The sequence below is a fragment of the Heterodontus francisci genome, chromosome 13, assembly GCF_036365525.1.
Source record: "Heterodontus francisci isolate sHetFra1 chromosome 13, sHetFra1.hap1, whole genome shotgun sequence".
In the NCBI taxonomy this organism is placed as follows: domain Eukaryota; kingdom Metazoa; phylum Chordata; class Chondrichthyes; order Heterodontiformes; family Heterodontidae; genus Heterodontus; species Heterodontus francisci.
Window position 1 is genome coordinate 103,475,961 of NC_090383.1, and position 23,225 is coordinate 103,499,185.

General features: G+C 40.4%; 1 protein-coding gene across 5 annotated transcripts in view; it reads right to left on the bottom strand.

Annotated features, from left to right (window-relative positions):
• Window positions 1–1,509: 1,509 nt before the first annotated feature.
• Window positions 1,510–23,225, bottom strand: part of lgals8a (galectin 8a) — a 34,493-nt gene continuing 12,777 nt past the window's right edge. Inside the window, exons 1-10 of one of the 5 annotated variants that reach the window (XM_068045297.1) lie at window positions 20,202–20,341; window positions 17,127–17,215; window positions 14,696–14,906; window positions 10,539–10,658; window positions 8,680–8,736; window positions 8,568–8,594; window positions 6,933–7,021; window positions 6,009–6,174; window positions 5,184–5,329; window positions 1,510–2,909 (exon numbers count right to left, since the gene is read on the bottom strand). In XM_068045297.1, the coding sequence (XP_067901398.1) occupies window positions 2,882–2,909; window positions 5,184–5,329; window positions 6,009–6,174; window positions 6,933–7,021; window positions 8,568–8,594; window positions 8,680–8,736; window positions 10,539–10,658; window positions 14,696–14,906; window positions 17,127–17,215; window positions 20,202–20,228 (960 nt within the window). In that variant the 5' untranslated portion in view covers window positions 20,229–20,341 and the 3' untranslated portion in view covers window positions 1,510–2,881. Of the gene's footprint in view, window positions 2,910–3,354; window positions 5,330–6,008; window positions 6,175–6,932; window positions 7,022–8,567; window positions 8,595–8,679; window positions 8,737–10,538; window positions 10,659–14,695; window positions 14,907–17,126; window positions 17,216–20,201; window positions 20,342–23,225 lie in introns of those variants that run through there. The other 4 variants (XM_068045293.1, XM_068045294.1, XM_068045296.1 and 1 more) reach the window with 4 other exon arrangements.

A 23,225-nucleotide genomic window follows, 5' to 3' on the forward strand; every position in this document is an offset into this window, starting at 1 on the left:
TCTGATGGTACTGAAGCATCGAGAACAGCCCAGATTTTACGTCAAGAATAGTGAAGCTAATAGCACTCACTTATTGAGTAAATTAGACAGAAACTGCCAAACTCTCTATATGTGCAGTTAAACACAAATCCAGAAGTTGCTGTCAGTTACCACAGGCTGCTCTCTCCCAGTAGCTCACCAATAGTTTTGGCAGTGAAGGAGTTGTACTTGCCTGTTGACAACTACAGAAAAAGTCCACCATCACAAGATGACAATTCCACTTATTTTTATAATAAGCTTCATTACATTAAATGGAAAGGGGACGTGCAAGTAATACAACCCAGGCTCTGACTATTTTGAACATGCTACAACCCAAGAGAATACACTTTATTCCCAAGTCCTGGGAAAAAAAACCACCTCCATGGCCCCTCTGCAGTCCTGACCTCGACCAATTTGCCTTAAAAGTGGAAACCGGTTTTATTATAATGGAACCTTGGCCGAGTTTCACTTGGGTGTTTACCCAGCTTCTGATCTTCTCAACCTTTGTTTATAATACAGCAAGTTTGTAGGCCAAATTTTTACCTAAAACTGTACAATGTGGTATCCTGGCAACATTTATCAGTGACTTTTTTTGACCTAGCTGTTTCTACCCTTGCATCTCAACTTTATTATATATATTATGATTTCCCTTTCTCCCACATGTGCTTTGAAACAAAGTGCTAATATAAAGGAATACTGGGATAGTATGACAATTTAAATATTCTAACATAACCCAAAGCTAAGACTGAAATTCACTTACATCTGAATGAAACTGTGGTATGTCCAATAGTACCAAATGACCCCTCTGACTGAAAATTTAATTTCACAAGTATGGAATTTCATTCCTTCAGAATTTAATCAAGTGTTGGAGTTTGTTTTTTAAATTACTGTCACATCTCATAATTCTTGCCCCCTCTATTTTGCTTTCTGTACATACTTCCTGATTTACACTGTCTCAGCGAGGATTCTTCAATCATGTTGATTGAAAAGCCACATTATTTCTTGCCTTGCTCACCCACATCACACAGATCCCCACAAATAGCCTGTCGGGAGCTGTCCATGTGATGGAACAGTGGATGCCGTTCCTTCATAGCTGACTACAATATCCAGGTTGTGACATTTGTGTGTAGCAGTCCACCAACAAGTTCAAATCGTATCATGGCAGTTTAAGAATTTGATTTTTTTTTTAATGAACAGGTTAGGCAAACTTTAAATTCTTAGCATCGATCTGTGTTTTAAATCCACTACTTTGCCATTTCAATGGCCCCTCAAAATGGAAAATATTCCAAAATGCTCAAGTAGAAATGTGAGCACCATCACTACCCAACTGAATCTTGCTTGATAAAAGCAAATCACGTTCACATCAGAATATCCTACTTGAATTAATTTAGACCAGAAACTACAGATATTGTGCTGTTGCAAGAAATGCACTTGATCCAGTCTTCGAAGCTTCTGAAAATTCAACTAAAAGATAAATTTCAACAAAGAATATTTAAATTAAGAACTTTATCTTTGTTAAATACATTAGAGTTAGTAAACACTAATTCCTCAACTATAAATATACAAAAGCAGAGTATCATGTTAATTTACATTAAGAGCAGATGCAGAAATAGGCTTTTCCAAAATTCTACAAACAGATTAATTCTTCTTTCTTTGGGCCTCCTTATCTCGAGAGACAATGGATACGCGCCTGGAGGTGGTCAGTGGTTTGTGAAGCAGCGCCTGGAGTGGCTATAAAGGCCAATTCTAGAGTGACAGGCTCTTCCACAGGTGCTGCAAAGAAATTTGTTTGTCGGGGCTGTTGCACAGTTGGCTCTCCCCTTGCGCCTCTGTCTTTTTTCCTGCCAACTACTAAGTCTCTTCGACTCGCCACATTTTAGCCCAGTCTTTATGGCTGCCCGCCAGCTCTGGCGAACGCTGGCAACTGACTCCCACGACTTGTGATCAATGTCACAGGATTTCATGCCGCGTTTGCAGACGTCTTTATAGCGGAGACATGGACGGCCGGTGGGTCTGATACCAGTGGCAAGCTCGCTGTACAATGTGTCTTTGGGGATCCTGCCATCTTCCATGCGGCTCACATGGCCAAGCCATCTCAAGCGCCGCTGACTCAGTAGTGTACACAAGCTGGGGATGTTGGCCGCCTCGAGGACTTCTGTGTTGGAGATACGGTCCTGCCACCTGATGCCAAGTATTCTCCGGAGGCAGCGAAGATGAAATGAATTGAGACGTCGCTCTTGGCTGACATACGTTGTCCAGGCCTCGGTGCCATACAGCAAGGTACTGAGGACACAGGCCTGATACACTCGGACTTTTGTGTTCCGTGTCAGTGCGCCATTTTCCCACACTCTCTTGGCCAGTCTGGACATAGCAGTGGAAACCTTTCCCATGCGCTTGTTGATTTCTGTATCTAGAGACAGGTTACTGGTAATAGGTGAGCCTAGGTAGGTGAACTCTTGAACCACTTCCAGAGCATGGTCGCCAATATTGATGGATGGAGCATTTCTGACATCCTGCCCCATGATGTTTGTTTTCTTGAGGCTGATGGTTAGGCCAAATTCATTGCAGGCAGCCGCAAACCTGTCGATGAGACTCTGCAGGCACTCTTCAGTGTGAGATGTTAAAGCAGCATCGTCAGCGAAGAGGAGTTCCCTGATGAGGACTTTCCGTACTTTGGACTTCGCTCTTAGACGGGCAAGGTTGAACAACCTGCCCCCTGATCTTGTGTGGAGGAAAATTCCTTCTTCAGAGGACTTGAACGCATGTGAAAGCAGCAGGGAGAAGAAAATCCCAAAAAGTGTGGGTGCGAGAACACAGCCCTGTTTCACGCCACTCAGGATAGGAAAGGGATCCTGAGATTAATTCAACAGTCCCACAGGGTCAATGGCCTACTGGCAAAATTATAATTTATTTTTTTTAAATATGTAAGCATAAGACAACATTGGCACTACAGAACTAATCCACACCCTGGCATCTGATTAGAACAATGCTGGTTATGATGAAGTTTTTCCCACTCAGTTACTAAGTGCATTCATCATTTAGGCCATAAGAAACAATACACTGCATAGATAGTTGAAAACAGCGTGCAACAACAGCACATTCTCACTGTCGGGTACAACTGGTGGATCTAATCAACCTTTACTAATGTTATTCCCAATGCAAGTAATAGGGCAGGTTCTCTTTCACTACATTCATCCAGATTCAAAATGCAAACCACCATTTTTTAGTCCGTTATACACGTTGGCACCACAAGTCTACTGAGTCAACATCACTTAGTGAATGCCCAACAGGCAATATTTTAGTGGGACAAACAAAGGTGAGTAGAGAGAGTTCAACTGTGCTGTTTAAACAATTTATTTTACTAATCCTTATCACAAACAGCTTGTGAAAAGCTCAGAACAATGGCATACCGTCTCGACCAAATTATCTTGTCCACAGATTAAAAGAGGATATGGGATTGGGCGCTGGTGGAGGAAAGAAAAGTAATCAAGAGATTTACAATAAGATACAACTACATTGTGTTCTGCTCAAGTACACAGAAGTATTAATACAGTCCTTAAAAAAAAATCCTGTTAGCCTGCAATGTTAAAGACCAAGCTAACCTGCATACTTCATATTTCCCCAACTTAAAAGTTGCAATATCCCACAAGCTTGGCAACCAGTGCTGAAAGATAAGTCAATCCAAAACCATTAAAGTCAGGGCCAAGGTGCTAAAATTAATCTCTTTAAAGTCGGTGTTAGCAATTTGATTGTGTACACTACATTTTTCTTTTGATCACTGAACACTATTTGACAAAATTAAGTGCTACAGAAACTTAAGAGTCATATTTTCCAACAGAAACTGTCAAGCTTTGTAGTTCAATATTTAGCCAATAAATACTCAGACATTATTAACTAAAAAACCTTAAACTTCAATAGAGTATTTGTGACAGTGAAGCAGCTCAAACTCGCATTTATGGTGAGATCTATTTTACAGTGCTAGTTCATTTGCAGAGCCGGGCGCAGACTCCAAACTGCACTTCAAATACTGTCTAGTTTTAGTCAGAAGCACTGGAAGCAGGACAGAAAAACCATCAAGGCTGATCCAGTGTTAAAAGTCTGAGTTATAAAAGAAATACTGGGGAGACTTTGGCTTTTCAGCTTTGATAGGGAAACATCCTGGAGCCGATCTTAGGAGATAATTCCAGAAAATTATTTTAAAATGCAACGTGGGGCAGGGATTTGAACCAATAAATGGTCAGTTTAGGGCTGATAACAAAGTTCTTAATCCCTCAAAAAAATGGAACACATCAAATTGATTCTCAGATAAACTGGAAGAGGTACAAACCCTGGAATAATTTAAGACAAAATTGGGTTGCAAAGGGGGTAACAGCCTTTCAAAACAATGAACAAGATGGTCTGAATGGCTTTCCTCGTTAGTAATTATCTTGTGCACAGAATACTACAGCAATTTATGAAACAGATTCTTAAATCATACCTTGTAAAAAACCAAAATATATATTTTCTTTTACTGGAGTTTCAACAGTTTTTACAAATAATATTTATAACCGTTACTTATGGGGAAATGCAGCTTTAATTGAGCACTCGTAAGCACATGTCAAATCGGATAAAATGTTCATTGATAGGACTTACAGGCTTTGCAAAACATCTGCTCAGCAATTTTAATGAGAATTAAAAACCAGCCTTTTCTGCTGAGTAAAGTTAGAACAAAAGCGAAAGGTTTAATTAACAGTCTGACTTCATTTTGCAGATCAGGGATTAGGTCATTAGCAAAATATATCAACACATTTTAGACATTAAAAATACATAAAGACACTTGGCCAAGTTTGTAGGCAATTTGAATTCCTAAGCAAAATTTCCTACACACTTAACTGAAGCCCCTTCACGTTTAGATATTTTGAAAGTTATGCTGGGGATGGGAAGTTCTATGGAAACGATGCAATCTTCGAAATCCCATTTTCTTGAGTCGCACGTGGTTTAAGTGAACTCAAAGCAATTTCCAAAACAAAAACCAGATCTTCAAATATGCAATCCACAAGAAATTATTTTTCTTCTTGATTTGATCACATACTCTTTCTATAATTAGAAATAGAATTTGATAGGTTACGCATCCAGTATTAGCCTAGCATAGAGTTAATTTTAGCTGGCAGCTTCTCTCCACCTACCAAGTTTGTACATCTAACAACTGAATATTTCCATCCATCTCCAACATATCAATTTTGCTTAAGTCAGTAAACCGGTGTTTATATTCCAACAAGTGCTCTCCATTAACAGCAACCTTGAAGCAGTCAGTACCACAATAAATGATAACCTGAAACACAAACACACAGCTTTAAGAGTACAATGCCATATTAAGCAAGATAGCAAATGCATTCAGTTCCTTTCCTGTTTGCCACTATAAAGACAAACCAACTTGGTCTTTAGGTTTTTGAAAACCAACGGTGTGCCTTCTGTAAAGTTAAGACACAAACCCTCTCCCCTGAACACCATCTAATTTCTGCGATTGGATTATTGTCACTACTGCTACTTCTGCGTTAACATGGCATCCATAGAGACAGAAAAGCCCTCTAACGCAGTGTAACCAAAGTGGATATTTCACTTTTTTTTCCCCCCCCCATATGTTCCCCACACCCCCCACCCCCAAAAGAGTTATTTAAATAATCAGAAAACCCAAAGATAAGTTGACCATCGTATAGCCAATAATACTCCGCTGCGGGTCTCGGATGGTGTTCAATTAAGTATGTAAACACTTTTTGTCTCAGTCAGAATACGGAGTTCAAACAAAAGCATTTGATAGATCGATGTTAACAATTCCAAGGCTTCTGCATAAACTGTTGCTCTTTGCACTTTCAGATGTTGTATTGTGACTAAAGAATTAAGAAGTCAATCTGCACTTAACATTTAAGGTCACTAATAAAAAATTATGAAGGGTGAATAATGCTGTTGGTATGTCAAACATCCCCAATTCATATTCGGACTTCACAATGTACCTCAAAGTATGCCTCGGAGTTAAATGGAAAGTAATCCATTTTCCTCTCCTCTTCACCCCAGCTTTGATTAAGAAACGAGTTTCGAACAAAAGCTTTCTCCTTAAAACGAGGTGCCAGGTGCAATGGAAGGTCAGTGGAATCACTCACACGGAGATTAATAGCAAACCTGAAAGAGATTTACAATATAGCTTTTTTACTTCAGGATTTACTTCGATTGCCAATACTCTGGGTTCAGACACAATACAAATTAAAGAGACTCAACATTTCAGTCCGTTTAACCCAGGAAGAGAGATGCAGGAAGACTGCTATCTTAAAGAACCCCGTGATCGAGACCCGATGACAAAGGGTCTGATATACTGGATGAAAGGAAATACATTTTTCATCTTATAGCTCTGCGTGAGTATTTAAAAAAGGGATTTCCCTTAATATTGAAATGTAGTTTTGAAACGAAAAGGATATAAAGCAGTTGAAGTTCTGCGTAAATGTCATTACTTAAAATTTTGAAATCAAGCCAGTTTGTGTTGGGAGGAGAAGATATGTAAATTATCCAACAAAGGTAGAATGCAGGCAATTTTCTGGTTTCACTACAGTTGCCCATGTCCTATCAAGTGCTGGTCTCAACACAATGCAACACAACTGCATTTTTTTTTCTAATTCAATTTGACATTTCACAAACTTTGGTTAAGTTCGCCAAGTTCAATATCAATTTCTGACTCAGTTCTCTTTCATATTTATTACAAGCACACGGAGATATGCTGTTGCTTTAATAGAGGACTGCTCATCACATTTTGTGCACGTCATGGATGACAGTTAGAATGTTGCTTGAACAATTACTGGACCACAAATCAAATTTAATGAGAGTTTCACACCATATTTAAAGAGACAAAATGCACAGCTTGCAATGAAACTTCAATATTAAATTACCTGTCTGGATGCTTATTGACTTTGCCTTGAATAGTGATTACCCGACCAGGGCTTAATCCGTCCTTAATTTTACCCATATAAGGGACAGCCTAAAAATCAAAAGATCTTCCAACTGTTAAAAACCTTGAATAATTAATATTTAGATTACAGCCTTCCAGTCCCATTTTACAGGTTTTCTGCCCATTCTGGCCAGAAATGTGTTCTAACAACATGCTCTGCCAAGACCTCGCCATTTCTGCTTTTCTCCAAACCTGGCCAAGCAGCTTGAAATGCATCTACACATGCGCACCAATAGCAAAGCCCACCCAAGTGACTTTTGTTGTGTTTTCCACCATTTTCTTCACTGAATATTGGACACGAGCTGCTTTCTGTGCCCTAGAGTCCACTGTTCAAAGGTTGGTGGAAGGACCTCAGCAATTCAATGGAAAAAGGTACTTGAGGATGTGCTTCAGGAGTGTAGCCATGCACAGCCCTCCCTTGCTTCAACCTCCACCCGAAAGCACCTGCCTTCCACATGCAAATGTTCCCAGCATAGGAAACTCAGCCAGTGTTAGAAAGTGTTTTCAGGGCAGTCAGCGATGTTGACTGGCTGCAGATAGTCCTTCACTGCAATACCTAGGCTTACAAGTCAATAAGAATTTGGTTCAATTTTGGCAAAAATAAAAAACAACTATTACTCTGATATGAAAGTCACATAAAAGACAGCTGACAGATCAGAATGTAATATTGTTCAATTGTAAGAAAAGGTAGAGTACCTGACATGGGACCATCCACGTACCAAAAGTACTTTGCCTACAGTTAGAGAGCTGTGCAACACTTGAGAATGTTTCTTTTGAGTGCAATTGGTGATACAACTTGCTTCAGGTCTCTCCCGTTCAATGATCATTTGACAGACAGTCTGCTCCTTCTCATCTTCTCATCCCTCCCCCCACCACCTCAGTAGTCTCCCCAAACAGTAGAGTTAACACTGAAAGAAACAGAAGAAAAATGATGGAAGAGTGAGGGGGAAAAAAAGAGGGGAAATGAAAAAGGAGAAGGAGAGAGAGAAAAACAATGTGCAGGCAATGAAAAACAAATTGAAGGCACTGAGGGAGAAACACCTTGATCCATGTCGATCACCCCCAACCACCCCAATTCTTCTTGCTTGAGAATTTGACAAAATAAAGCAGAATTTTTGAAATTACTGTTTTAAAGTGAAAATATTCTTTGGTATTTGTTTTGGCTCAGATAGATTTCAATCATATTCTGCTGAGTAGCCCATACAGTTTTAAATTTGCTACCTCAATAAAGTTGGATATTGTGCGGCTTGAAAAAAAATTAAAACACAGCAAAAAGTGAAAGGGGAGAGGCAGAGGGGGCAAACTGAAGAGGGGGAAATGGAGATCTACTTGCGAGAAATGCAACCTTTGCCAACAATATTGTGCCTGGATATTGCAGTATTACATTTTCTTCTATTGCTTTATCAATGACCTGTGGAGACATCGTGGGTTTTTTCCTCAGTAGGTGAGGAAAAAAAAGAGCGTGGATGGAAGCCTGCTCTTAGAAACTTTTTGAACTGCTGAACTACAACACCAAGCATCTCAGTCAATCATTTTCCAAAAAACAGTCCAAAAAGCCAAATGATTTTGTACTTACCAATTGAGTCTCCGTAGGTTTTGTATGCTGCAATACCAACAAACATTAATAAGTCAAGTTGTAATAACTTAAAGGCAGAAGAAAGACACTTTGAAAGGTCACTCAAACTTACAGTCCCACTGGCATCAATCTTCTTTATTGGTAGGTTAGAATATGGATTATCCTGCTCCTAAAGACAGAGTTAGGACAGAAGAATTCATTACTTTGGAGGTGTGGAACAGTTACAGTACATTGAGTAATGAGATCCTTTACCCTGGATCCCAATGTTTAGAAATAAACACCAATATTATTGGTGTGACCTCAGTAATAGTACGACACCACCTTTTTCTTTTGCAATGGGCAATTTGAACATGGAGGTGCACCATATGATCAAATATCAGATAGCAGCTTTTCTCTAAATTCTCGGCTCAAATAAATAGCAATTTCCCTCTAAATACAGGAAGTTAAATGAGATATAAATACTTGATAAAATCTGTTGGGAGTTGCATCTAAACACACTACACTTAGCTCCAAACACTTCAAACCTACATTAAAAAGTCTGATCAAAGAACACGAGTAGACATTCCATGAATAATCCAAAAGCACTGAAGCCAACGCTAGTGACTCCAAGCACCACTCTGGTCAATCAGCAAACTCTGCATCGAACCTGAAAGTTCTCAGGTCCAAATGCTCCAGCTATTCAATGGATTAAACAGTTTAACCATCAGGGGAACGGAAGTTTTTTTTGCCCAAATTGTGAAAAATGTTTTGTGTGTTAATAAAGTTCCAAGTTACATTATTAAAAGCATTTCTAAACTCCAATAGATTCATACAATATTGCCGAGCATCAGCACAAAAATATTGGCAACGCTTAAAATTCAGCCACAGGTTTTAAGCCCCTTATCCTCCAAGGCCTCTGCAGTGTTCTCTCAGCACGAGTATGACAGCATTGCAGTTAAATCACCCTGAATGACCACTGCAAGTCACAAACAAGGCAAATCTTCAATTTAAAAAAAATAAAGCAAGATAAATTAAAATGTCTTTCCTGTTTGTGTCGTCAGGCCCACAGTTAAATATGGAACAGTTATCACACCAACACCAATAAGATTGCACCTTTTAACCTATACTCACCTTTTAGCATGTATAGTATTTGCTACACTACAAAACATTTTCATGGAATTTATAAATGATCATTCTGTACTAGTACAATAATCGATCTCACAAAGGAAGATCATGTTTTGCCAATGGAACACCAGAATCTTCTAAATAAATTTCCTGCAAACTTTAAAGACAGCCCAAGAATAATGTTATGCAACATGGAGCAAATTCAAGCCCATGCTGAAATATTAAAAGTTCCATTAAGTTTATAAACAGCTTCAATCTTAAAGTTTGAATCTAATCTGCAGCTAGATTAGAGTCCAACAGGTCTTAGCTGTTATTTTATATGGACTGGGCAAATTAAAATGCACACCACACAGTTTAGTAATGCTGATTCAAAGCCACATATTACTTTGGACCAGCCAGGGTGTTCAGGCACTCACACGGCTTGTATGTAGTAATAACAGCATAGAGAAATACAAAGAATTACATTATTCATGATCAATGCTGTCCAGATTCAAGATTTACTCCAAGAATATTCTACTGAAGGCAAAGTAGGCAGAAGTCCAGCACTCTGATTGTAGTTGGACAGCTCCATATCAAACAGGATCGGCCTTCATAGTGATGCTTCAAACCTAGCTTAGCAGGGTCACCAATATTCATTAACCAAACTTGCAAATTTTAGATTGGTTAGTTATGGGAGGCGCTGGAAGTATCCATGGGGCAACAGCCCAGCACAAGTGGGGGGGGGGGGGGGGCAAACTAAAATTAAGAGGGAAATACAACCCAAAATAATTTCATGACATTTGTTTCAAGACAATTCTGAACTCCCAATTATAATTTTATACTCACCCAGGAGCTATATTACAAATTGCATGTTTACTTCATACTTACAGAGCTGCTCAAGAAGCTAATTGTTTGAATTTGGACTACACCAGAGACTGAAAGAGAGTCAACTCTATTCAGTCTTAATCTATGCTGGTAGTCCAGGAAATGTTTTCCATTAACTGCAACCTAGTGGATAAAACAGAGCAGGTTAACGCAGATCAACTACAGTGACATGTTACAGTCTGATACACACAAGTTGCAACACAAACAGGCCATTCAGCCCAATTAATCAGTGTCAGCATTAACCCTCGACATGAGCGAATAGTTATAATCACATTTACCCAGTCAATTCCCTTCAGTCTTGAACTTTAAATAAAGTGAATGAGGCAGAAACAAGTCCTGGAACTGAATTCTACATCCTTACAACTCTGGAAAAAAAATTCTGTATAAAATCTCTTGTATTTAATCTTTTATCTACAACCGCTCGATCTAGACCCCTCAACTACTGGAAAGAATCGGTTTCTGTTTTCCCTGTCCCATCATTTCATGAACTCCATCATTTATCCATCAGCATTGCTCCAACAAAAAAAAAGACCCAAATTTTCATCTTTGCATTTCCTTACACCAGGCAGCAAAATATGAAATTTGTGTTGCATCTTCTCTACAGTCTCAATATCTCAGGGTTTCACAAAGGTTCATCATTACTTTGTTTCTTTTACATTCTACACCTCATGATATATTCTAGAATATATGTGGGAATTTTTTTAATACAGCATCAATAATGAAGTGCTGCCTTTAATGTCTCAAATCTTTGTCCAGAATATAATTACCATTGTTAAATTTTTAACCAAAATGTATCACCTCACACTTAATGACATTGATTTCTATTCCTCCTCCTATCAAAATGTCTTGCAGCCTCTTTCTAAAGAATGAATTATACCTATTTTGGTATCTGTAAATTTTAACATCATTCCCTCTAGGACTATGTCCAAATCATTGATATATTATTGAACAGAATCGGCCCCAAAACCCAAACCCTGTGGGACACCACTAGACACTTCCCAGTGCTCTCTAAATCTGTCCTCCTACTCCTAACTGCTATCATTCAACTCAGTACAGTCCTGTCAGACGACTCAATACATCTTCATGAACTTCTCCCCAAATTATCAACATGCAGGCCAAAATTGCAAGAAAGCGTTCCTGGGTGTAAAAAAAAAAGCTCGCTCTTCTAGCCTTCCCAGGATTGCAGTGAACAATGTAAATGGCCAAATGTACAATTTCCTTCTCAGAAGAGAAATGGCAAAGCAAATAGTGTTATGCCATGAATTTGCAGCGCAATGAACAAATTAGTATGGGACACTTTAAGGAAAACGAAGACCCACATAAATAAGGCATCACCTCCAATACAGCCAAAGTTACGTCTCATGTCACACATTAAGAACCTACTTACCAATTCCATAAATTCAAGTCATTCTCAATCCACATCCTCCCCCCACCAAATACAAACTCATTAGCAAGATTTGATGAATCAGCTTGCTCCAAAAGTGAAAGCCTCCAGCAACTTTAATCTTGCTGATGCAACTAAGAGGGTTTGATACATCTCACTGCTGCTGGCCCACTTCCCTCCCCTCCCCCCCGAATTTCCTCTATAAATAATAAAACAGTACGTTAATTATATTTTTTCCTGGATATTTGTACCAAACTAAGAACATATTAAAGACAGAAAATGAGTTTCCAAGGCTCCTTCAACAGCACTTGCCAAACCCGCAATCTCTACTACCTAGAAGGACAAGGGCAGCAGACGCATGGGACCACCACCACCTGTAAGTTCCCCTCCAATTCACACACCATCCTGACTTGGAACTACATCGCCTTCATCGTTGCTGGGTCAAAATCCTAGAACTCCCTCCCTAACAGCACTGTGGGTGTACCTACATCACATGGACTGCAGCAGTTCAAGAAGGGAGCTCACCAACAACTTCAAGGTTAATTAGGGATGTGCAATAAATGCTAGCCCTGCCAGCAGCACTCACATTCCAATGAATAAAAAAAAACGTTTTCCTTTGTGTCCTTGCATCCAGAAATAAAAGGGACTGGACTCATTAGCCGCACAATTACAACATGGCATACTGCACTCTAATACACTAACCTATCCGCATCGTCAAGAAAATGCAATATGCCAAATGAGGGATTTTAATTCATAGGTTGGACATGTAATTTTTAAATGGAAAAAATCCTGCAGTTAACTTTGTTTCCAAATTAGCAGCCAAGGTGGCCACTGCAATTTGCATCTGAAACACCTTTTCACATTCCAAAGACCCATCCAAAGACAGAGGTCTGAACAACATGGACCCAGAACAATGGCTTGCTCTAAGTTATTGAATTACCTAAGATTGCTTCATTAGCATGACATTCAAAGCAATCCTAACACTTTGACTTTGCAAGAGCAAACCGTTCCAAGTGCAACTATTGGCATCCTGGGGCCTGGGGAGCCAATTCCAATCCTTGAATATTAGAAGGTTCCAGTGAATACATTGAGGTCATCATGTGACCATCTGTCCATCTCTGTAGAAGCTAAAAGTTTCCTTGAACAAAGACAGAAGGCCAGTAACTCAGACTGTGTAGCAGGATAAAGGCTGTGTGCCTCTCCCTCTCTCTTTTTCTCCAGATAACACAAGTTTGAATCCCATCTATGACTGTGGACCCTCCAAAAGCTACAGACTGCGACAAACAGAGACCAGGGGAAAGAGAGCCACCTACAAATCTGCCTCCAAGAAAGCCTTGAGCCAACCAGACCAGCCACAAAGTACACTTTGACCAGCCAAGGACTTCAAGAATACAACTTTAGCTGGAAAACCACCCAATCATCCAACTTCACAGATTGTCTATTTAATTTCCATTTATTCTGGACTCCAATCCAACTAAAAAAATCTACTTTTTCCTCTGTAATCTATTTGTGTGAGCACACGCGAGTCTTTTGTGAATGTGTGTGTGAACGTGTTGTGCAAATTTATTATTTTTTCTAGATCGGTTTTAGATTAATTATAATAAACTCACCTCTTTCTTGTTTAAAAATCGAGAAAACCTGTCCAATTGGTTCTTTCACAATTACATTTAAGGGTAAAAATGTAAAACAATTAGAGGTGGTAAGCACAACCACTGTTTAAAATAGGAATAAACCCCGTTGCAATCAAAGAGGAAGGGCAAGAGGGGAGCCTGGGACCCCCTCCTCACCTGGCCGTAACAGCATCCAATAATTTCATTACCATCCAATGAGGAAACTACAGCACAGAAAAAGAAGGGGATAGGACTAAATTTTGTAAAGGGTATTAAGATTATTGAAGATGCAGGCATGGCTAGAAAAATTGACTGAGTTCATTAGCTCCATATTTACAAGGGAAAGGACAACCACAAAAATTGTTAACTTTTTTTTAAAAAGAAACATCTCGTCGTCTAACACGTCAAAGAATTTCCTTTAGTTGGACTGAAAGGCTTGACATTCTTGACTCAGTTCAACTACCAACATTGCAGTTAAAGTTAGGTTAAATAAGAGTTGGATTTCACACATTATACCCACTTTGACAGCTAAGATTAGATGAGCCGCAGTATTCAAATATATAAATATAGTTTTTGACTGGTACATGTTCTCAACAGCTTGCTCCAGAAATGCTACTCCAAAGCTGTTCAAGACCAATAGGAACAGCTACATCCCAACCGGCCAAAGTATTTTACATCTTTTGCAAGTTAAAAAATAGTTAATAAATCCCAACATCCCCACCCCAAAGTCTACCTCCCATTGCTGCTTTTTGAAACTTAGCTAGTTGCCCTCCTGTGATTCTCTGGATGTGCAGCAGCAAAGATAATTAGCATATTGACCAGCTAAACAAAAAAAAACCTGCAGGGCAGACAGCATTCAAGGTCAAATACAGAATGGCAGTATTGTGTCCAATCTGGAGTTGTGTGGGAACAGAGCAAAACATGCTACTTTTACTCCAGGCAGAGCCGGAATGGATTCAATGGGCCAAATAGCCTCCTTGTGCGCCATAATTGACTATGACCCTTTACAAAGGCATTACAGGTTATTGAAAAATGCAGCATGACAAAATATTTGCATTAATTACAACTTTATAACAACTGAATGTACTGAGTTATGTAGGAAAAAGACATGTAAAACGAGTCACACAAAGCCAAAAAAATAAAAAATTATGAAAGGTTTGTATTACCTTGAACTTGTCAACCATTATGAAGAAAATTATTTCAAATGGCTCTCCTTTCTTGAACGGCATCTCATATTTTATCGCTTCACGTCCCCATCTTTCCCGCTCCAGCGTGTTGCAAACCACATAGCCAGATCGCCGAAAACGTGGATTGAAATGCAAGGCTATGTCTGCCCGAGGTTTTTCACTACTTCCACACTGAAAATCCACCTGGAATCTATACAAAGGTTTCATTATTACTGTTCAACAATAACATGTATTTGTACTTAGGGAATAGTTACTTTCACAACATGGAAAAATCAGCTATTAGTTTTATTGACAATGCTGCCAGCATGTCAGCCTTCTACGAACTCTGCTAAAACGTATACAGAGATTTGGGAAAAGCATTCAAAGAATGTTGACAGTGAACGATTCAGCTGGACATGCACGTTCAATAGCCACAGCCAAAATTAAACTACTGCGGAGACGTTTTCCGGTCTCAAACTTGATCATTAAAAACAATTCATTTATAGAATAAATTCTGTTGCTAAGATCAGGAAGTGGCTAAGATATTTGTAAATCTCCACAAGCAAGCAATACAAGAATGTTAAGACAATTCTACATCCCACTTCATCCTAAACTACAGTAAAGTCCACTTATCTCCAACATTGTGAAAAATTTCACCCTCCTGTAAATACTGCCCAAATAAAATGTTTATAAAACTTTGTATAAATATTTTTCGTCATCTTGTATAAAAAGGAATTTCCAGTTGCATCGTCACATTGCAGTATCTATATTAAGTAGCATACTAGGTTACAATTTTCATGAAAAATTGAACATTTTAAAAGGGGAAAGTTCAGAAACATACAGCTTATTATCCACAATTCTTTGCCATTTTCTATTATCCTATGCCTATTCTGTGCTGGGTGAACACAAGAACATAAGAAATAGGAGCAGGAGTAGGCCGTTCAGCTCCTCAAGCCTGCCCCGCCATTCAATAAGATCATGGCTGACCTCAACTCCTCTTTCATGCCAGCTCCTCATAGCCCTCAACTCCGACATTTCAAAAATCTATCGACCTCCACTTTAAATATTTTCAGTGATCTGGCCTCCACAACTCTGAGGTAGAGAATTCCAGACATTCTCTACCCTCAGAAGAAATTCCTGCACATCTCAGTTTTAAATGAGTGTCCCCTTATTCTGTAACTATGTCCCCTAGTTCGAGATTCACCCACTAGTGGAAACATCTTCTCAACATCTACCCTGTCCAGCCCCCTCAGAATCTTGTGCGTTTCAATAAGATCACCCCTCATTCTTCTAAAACTCTAATGAATAAAGGCCTAACCTGTTTAACCGTTCTTGATCAGTCAACCCCTTCATCCCAGGAATCAGCCTAGTGAAACTCTTCTGATTGCCTCCAATGCCAGTATATCCTTTCTTAAATACAGGGACCAAAACTGTACACAGTACTTCAGATGCGGCCTCACCAACACCCTATACAGTTGTAACAAGATTTCCCTATTTTTAAAACTCCAACCCCCTAGCAATAAAGGCCAAAATTCCATTTGCCTTCTTAATTACTTGCTGCACCTGCATGCTAACTTTTTGTGTTTCATGCACAAGAACACCCAGATCCCTCCGTGCTGCACCTTTTTGGGGTCTCTCTCCATTTAAATAATAGTCTGCCTTTTGATTCTTCCTACCAAAGTGCATGACCTCACACTTTCCTACATTAAATTCCATCTGCCAAGTTTTTGCCCACTCACTCAACCTATCTATATCCCCTTACAGATTCCTTATGTCCTCATCACAACATGCCCACCCACCTATTTTTGTATCATCAGGGTGGGACATTTTTAGCACAAGATGAAATCAATGCATCAAGGCCGCCAAACTCAACAAGCAGCCAGGTCAATCACATCAACTTTCCAAGCACACTAGAATATTGTCGACATCTGGTGTTAGAATTACAGCAACTAATGTTTTCTCCTCCTCTTACACCCCAACTTAAACAAAAAAAAATCTTGCCAGGTCTTTAACAGAAGTGACCAATTCTTCACAACTGATGGGCTCTTTGCAACAGTAGTTTTTTTCCACCATCAGCTGGTTGCGTGCAAAAGCCCAACCTACAGAGTTACATTTCAGTAATCGATTAGCACATTTCACTACTGTTCTAGAATGCAAGTTTACCACTTCAACCAAAAATGAAGGGTCGACGACTGATAGTAACAAAAGCTGTTGAAGTCAAAGGAACAGCATCACCGAGACTCCAAGATGGTTTCAAAGAATGTGCACTCTTTTTTTTTATAAATAAAAAGTTCACTGTCTACTTCCAAAGTTACTAATAGTAAATTTCTGCCAGAAGGAAAATTCTCAGCAACTGTACAAAGTGGACTTGACTGTACTGCCCACTATGTAAAATTCTTTCCCAGTGTAGATTTCCAGCGTGATGTTTTACCTTTCACTTTCTTTGGGCAATATTCCCTGTATTGCTATCATCTGCCCATGACGCAAGCCACCAAAAATTGCTCCACTGTATGGTATAACCTAGAAGAGAAAATGACTATCAAGCTTAAAACAAAAGCAATAAAACGCTACAGATTAATAATATTTGCATTAGTTTAGAGCAACTTGCAGTACCACGATATTGTGTTGAAAATAAGCACTTGGTTATATTGAGCATGAACTGAGTTCGTTTTAAAAGCTCAGCGATGCTGAACGTCAATTAAGCTCTAACAGAATAATAAACTGCAGACAATACAATATATGCTGTACATTATTCTAGTCAGGCCACATTTGCAGTAAGATTCTGGTCATTGCATCTTAAGAGGGCTGTCCAGGTCCTGGAGAAAGTGAAGAGAGCAACAAGGTTGATCCTTAGTGTCAGAGGGAAGAGCCACAAATACCTTTTTGATAAGCTAAAGCTCTTCATCCTTGAAAAAAAGAGACAAGTCACAGGGGGCAAAAATTCAGGACTTAACAGAACAGTACCTCTTGATACAGAGAGTGATTGGTAACGAACTGAATTGAATCGAGTCAACATAAAGAGTGTTTGAAATTGGGACACTGGATGCATTCCACGAACATCTGGATGATGCAACAGAAACTTGACAAATATGGCATGTTGAAATTCTGAGATGTGCCATTGCCTTGGCCCCATCCGCAGGAGTTAAAATCTAGACTTAAACTTGTGAAGCAAAAAAAAAAGTGAAGTCGAAAAGCAATATGCCCCCTGCATTTTTGAACAGTAACTAGACAGGTGAATTGTGTACAAATAAAATCTGGTGAAAAGAATCTGTGCAAACTGATGTAAAGGGCTGGATTTTTAAATCCAGTCAGGGACTGGATTGGAGGCAGGCGTGCAATTTGGCACTGCCAGCCTCCATGCCGGTTCCCTGCCACAATCCCGACCCCAAACCATTTTGAATGAGGGCTGGTTTGGCTTCCTGCCATATTGATGCCAATTATCGGCTATTACGGAGCCCCATTCCCACGCCGACTGGAATATCCAATTAGCAATGCAGGTAGCTCACACTGGCCTGGATATGTGGTGGGCTCAGGGCAGGAGGCAGGGGATGGATGGATGGATCACCCCTTCCCCCTGCCACCACCACGGACTCACAACAGCTGTCAGGCCACAGCTGCGCCCACTGGCTGTCCCCTGGAGGGGTTGCCCCTTCAGATCATAGTCAGGCAGCTGTGGCTTTGTAAAAAACATTAAAACCTTTTCAGTGGATTTTGTGCTCAAGTCTTTGTAGTACTGTGACAATAAAAACAGTAAAGTAATATCTTCTAGCTTAGGTATTAACTTTAATTTCCTGAACACTCAAGGATATTTCTACATGTACATGACTTTGTAAACCTTGCCTTCTTCCCCTCTCCTTCAGATCAGCAGCTCCCACTTCAGCTGAGGGGCTGCCGATCACCGAGTGCTGGAGGACCTCCCATTGGCCCTCCAGCGTGGGAGCCCGCCCCATTCCCCCTCCCCTGCCCCATTCCCCCCCATTCGGCACCCCACCAGCCTTTAATTAGCCGAGGTTTTGAAAATCCCAGTGGGCATGCTTAAAGCAGGCACTGTGGGGTCAAGACCCAGAATCAACCCCCGATTGAAAATCCAGCCAAGTCTCTGAAAATAGACACAGATGCAGACTGAAACTGTTCAAGTCATTACTTCTGTTTAAAATCTGGAAGTTCTCCAGCTGCAAAAAAAGTTTAATAGATTGAGTTCTGGCGAAGGATAAATTCTAATCAATAAGACTTCGAAAAGATTCATACTCAAGCTATTCACAATGTTATGGCTTCGGGGAAAAATGCTCCTAAAAATACTTAACATTTTCATTGAAAAAAATAAGAGGAAAGAATCTGAATTTATATCACACCTTTCAAGACATCAGATAGTCCAACGCATTTTACAACCAAAGTACTCATGATGTCTGGTCACTATTGTCATATAGGAAATGCAGCAGCTGTATTTGCACACAGCAATGGTCTCACAAACCACAATGAAAGAAGATACCGTATTGACTGTCTTTTTAGGTGTAAGTTGAGGGATAAACATTGTCCAGGACACTGCTCTTCAAATAGTGCTGAGAGATCACGTGCGTCCACTTGAGGTGGCAGACAGGGCCTCGGTTTAACGTCTCTTCTGAAAGACGGTACCTCTGACAGCGCAGCACTCACTCAGTAGTACATTACAATGTCAGTGGATTTTGTGCTCGTCTTTATTATACAGTAATAAAAACATTTTATGGATAGCAAAGTAATATATTCTAGATTAGAAATTAACTTTAATTTCCTGAACACACAAGGATATTTCGACATTCCAAGGTCCACGACTACATGCTGAGGGACCCACAAAAACTTGGGGCAGCCACCGCAAAGGCACTGTGTAAAGTCCTCCCGCCATCGTGCACCGAGGGGCTGCAACCCGTGTAAAACTCCTCGGGCTGTACGCACCAAAATGTTTTTTTACTATGTAAAACTGCAGATGTACATTACATTTAAAATGGAATGGCAAGAGTTGCAAGGCACTTCATGTTTTTCTGTATCAAAGAAATCTGATCTCGATTGTACATTCTGAAATTTGAACTGTTTTGTAATGTATTTTTACAAATTTTTATGAAGTATACTTTTGGGGAGGAAAAAATAACCAAATTACCTCCCTCACCTGTAATTAGTTCTAGGGTAAGTAGCTGACAGTTAGAGGTTGGGCTAGAAGATGACAAAGGCCAAAACGTGAACTTTACTACCAACACCCAGCAGTAAATAAGTTCAAAGGAAAAACATAGGGCAGTTCCTCTCGATGGTCTACAGAAGGCCTAGTACTGACAACTATTATAGGAAAGATAATTCCGGTAGAAGGAGGACTTTACAGAAGTAGATGCTCGAAAAGCTTCTTTAAAGGGTTTGGCCGAATGGTTATCATTAACGTTTGCGGAGAGCGAACCACTGCTCTTCATGGAGAGGTTCGTACAGGCTGCATCGCCCATGAACTCCACATAGACACATACACAGAACAGCGCCGAGTCCTTACCGGGTTAAATATAGTTGCATTAGACATCTACAGACTTGCTCACTGGTGACAATGAAACACAAACTCTCAACACATTCATGCAATCCCAGCCACTGATCCCTGGAACGGAGTCACATGCACCGAACATCGCAGATGTACCAATTGCACAACGATCCAATGGGAGGCCGCAGTGGGAGTGATTGACAGGCGGGTTCGCCTGATGATTGGCAGAGGCTCTCACCATTGGGCGGGTGTGCTAATATGAGACAACTTGCACAAAGAGGAGGGAGAAAAATATCCCAGAAGCAAATTAAACAGGAAGTAAACCTCAAATCAAATAAAAATTGTTCACCTTAGACCAGAGAAAGTTTGGAGGAAATTTAATAGCGGTGTTCAAAATCATGAAGGGTTTCTGATACAGTAAATAAGGAGAAACGTTCCATTGTCAGGAGGGTTGGTAACCAGAGTACACAGATTTAAGACAATAGCCAAAAGACATGAAATGAGGAGACAGTTTTTTTTACATATTGAGTTTTAGGATCTGGAATGCTCTGTCTGAAAGGGCAGAAAAAGCAGATTCCATTGTAATTTTCCAAAGGGAATTGGATAAATACTCTAAGGGTAGCAATTACAGGGCTATGGTGAAATAAAATATGAGAGTGGGGCTAATTAGATAGAACATCAGGAGTAGGTCATACAACCCTTCAGCCTGCTCTGTCATTCAATAAGATCATGGCTGATCTGATCTTGGCCTCAACTTCACTTTCCTGTCTGTTTCCCAGAACCATTAACTCCCCTGTTGTTCAAAAAACTGTCGAATACAGCCTTGAATATATTCAATGATTCAGCCTCCACACTCTGGGGTAGAAATTTCCAAATATTCACGACCCTCTGAGAGAAGAAATTCCTTCTCATCTCCGTCTTAAATTGAATTTTTATTTCTAAAACTGTGCACACCCCCCCCCCCACCCCCGTTCTAGATTCCCCAACAAGGGGAAACATCCTCTCATAGAACCATAGAAAGGTTACAGCACAGAAAGAGGCCATTCAGCCCATCATTTCTGCGCTGGCTGAAAGAACTAGCCACCCAATCTAATCCCACCTTCCATCACCCGGTCCGTAGCCTTGGAGGTGACAGCTCTTCAGGTGCAGGTACAGATACCTTTTAAATGAGTTGAGGGTTTCTGCCTCCACCACCGATCAGGGCAACAAATTCCAGACACCCACCACCCTCTGGGTGAAAAAGGTCTTCCTCATGTCACCTCTAATCCTTCTACCAATCACCTTAAATGTGTGCCCCCTGGTAATTGACCTCTCCGCTAGAGGAAACAGGTCCTTCCCGTCTACTTTATCTAGGCATCTCATAATTTTGTACACCTCAATTAAGTCACCACTCAGCCTCCTCTGTTCTAAGGAAAACAACCCTAGCCTATCCAATCTTTCCTCGTAGCTGGAACTTTCAAGCCCTGGCAACATTCTTGTAAATCTCCTCTGTACTTTCTCCAGAGCAATTATGTCCTTTCTATTAAAGGCCTGCTACCCGACCCGAACCCGACAGGACCTGATGACGTGTCGGGTTTCGGTTCGGGTTGGGCCGCTCTTCCGGGTCCGAGTCGGGCCGGGTCCAGATTGGACACACACAGCAAGGTAAGTGTTACAAGTTAAAAATGTACCTGAGCTGCAAGTCCGGGACATCAAGCAGGGAAACTGAGTCTGCGAAGTGAGAGTGTGAGCGTCCCTATGACGTCATCACGCTCATGCTGCAGCTTCTGGCAGAGTGGGAGTCGGAAGGTAAGTGAAGGTAACATTGCAGTGGTCAGATCGGGCTCGGGTTGAGTAAGGTTCAGGGGGAAAATGGAGGGACTCAGGTTGGGTCAAGCTCGGGTCCCATGTGGTTCCGTTGGGTTGGGGTTGGGGTTTTTTTTTTGATGACTTGAGCAGGCCTTTACTTCCTATAATGTGATGACCAGAACTGTATGCAAAACTCCAGCTATGGCCTAACAGCTTTTTATACAGTACCAGCATTACGTCCCTGCTTTTGTATTCTATATTTCAGCCAATAAAGGAAAGCATTCCATATGCCTTCTTCACCACTTTATCTACCTGTCCTGCCACTTGCAGGGACCTGTGGACATGCAGTCCAAGGTCTCCCACTTCCACTATCCCTCTCAGTATCCTCCCATTTATTGTATATTCCCTCGCTTTATTTGCCCTCCCCAATTGCAATACCTCACACTTCTCTGGATTGAATTCCATTTGCCACTTTTCTGCCCACTTAAGCAAACCATTGATATCTTTCTGGAGTCTACAGCTATCCTCTTCATCATCAACTACACAGCCAATTTTTGTGTCATCTTCAAATTTCCCAACCATGTCTCCCACATTTAAGTCCAAATCATTAATATATACCACAAACAGCAAGGGACACAACACTGAGCCACTGGAAGCCTCTTTCCATTCGCAAAAACATCCGTCAACCATTACCCTTTTTTTCCTCTCACTGAGCCAATTTTGGATCCAACCTGCCACATTCCCCTGTATCCCATGGGCTTCTACTTTTCTGACCAGTCTGCCATGTGGGACCTAGTCAAATGCCTTACTAAAATCCATGCCTTACTAAAATCCATCCACCACACTACCCTCATCAATCCTCGTTACTTCCTCAAAAAATTCAAATCAAGTTAGTAAGACACAATCCATGCTGACTATCCCTGATTAATCCATGCCTTTCTAAGTGACAGTTTATCCTGTCCCTCAGAATTCTAATAATTTGCCCAATACCGAAATCAGACTGACTAGCTTACAATTATTTGGCCTATCCTTTGCACACTTTTTAAACAATGGGACAACATTCGCAGACCTCCAATCCTCTGGTACATCGCCTGTATCTAGTGAGGATTTGAAAATGATCCTCAGAACATCTGTTATTTCCTCACTGGCTTCCTTTAACGGCTTCTGATACAATCCATCCGGCTCTGGTGATTTATCCATTTTCAAGGATGTCAGACCCTCTAGTACTTCCTCTCTCATTATGCTTATCGTATT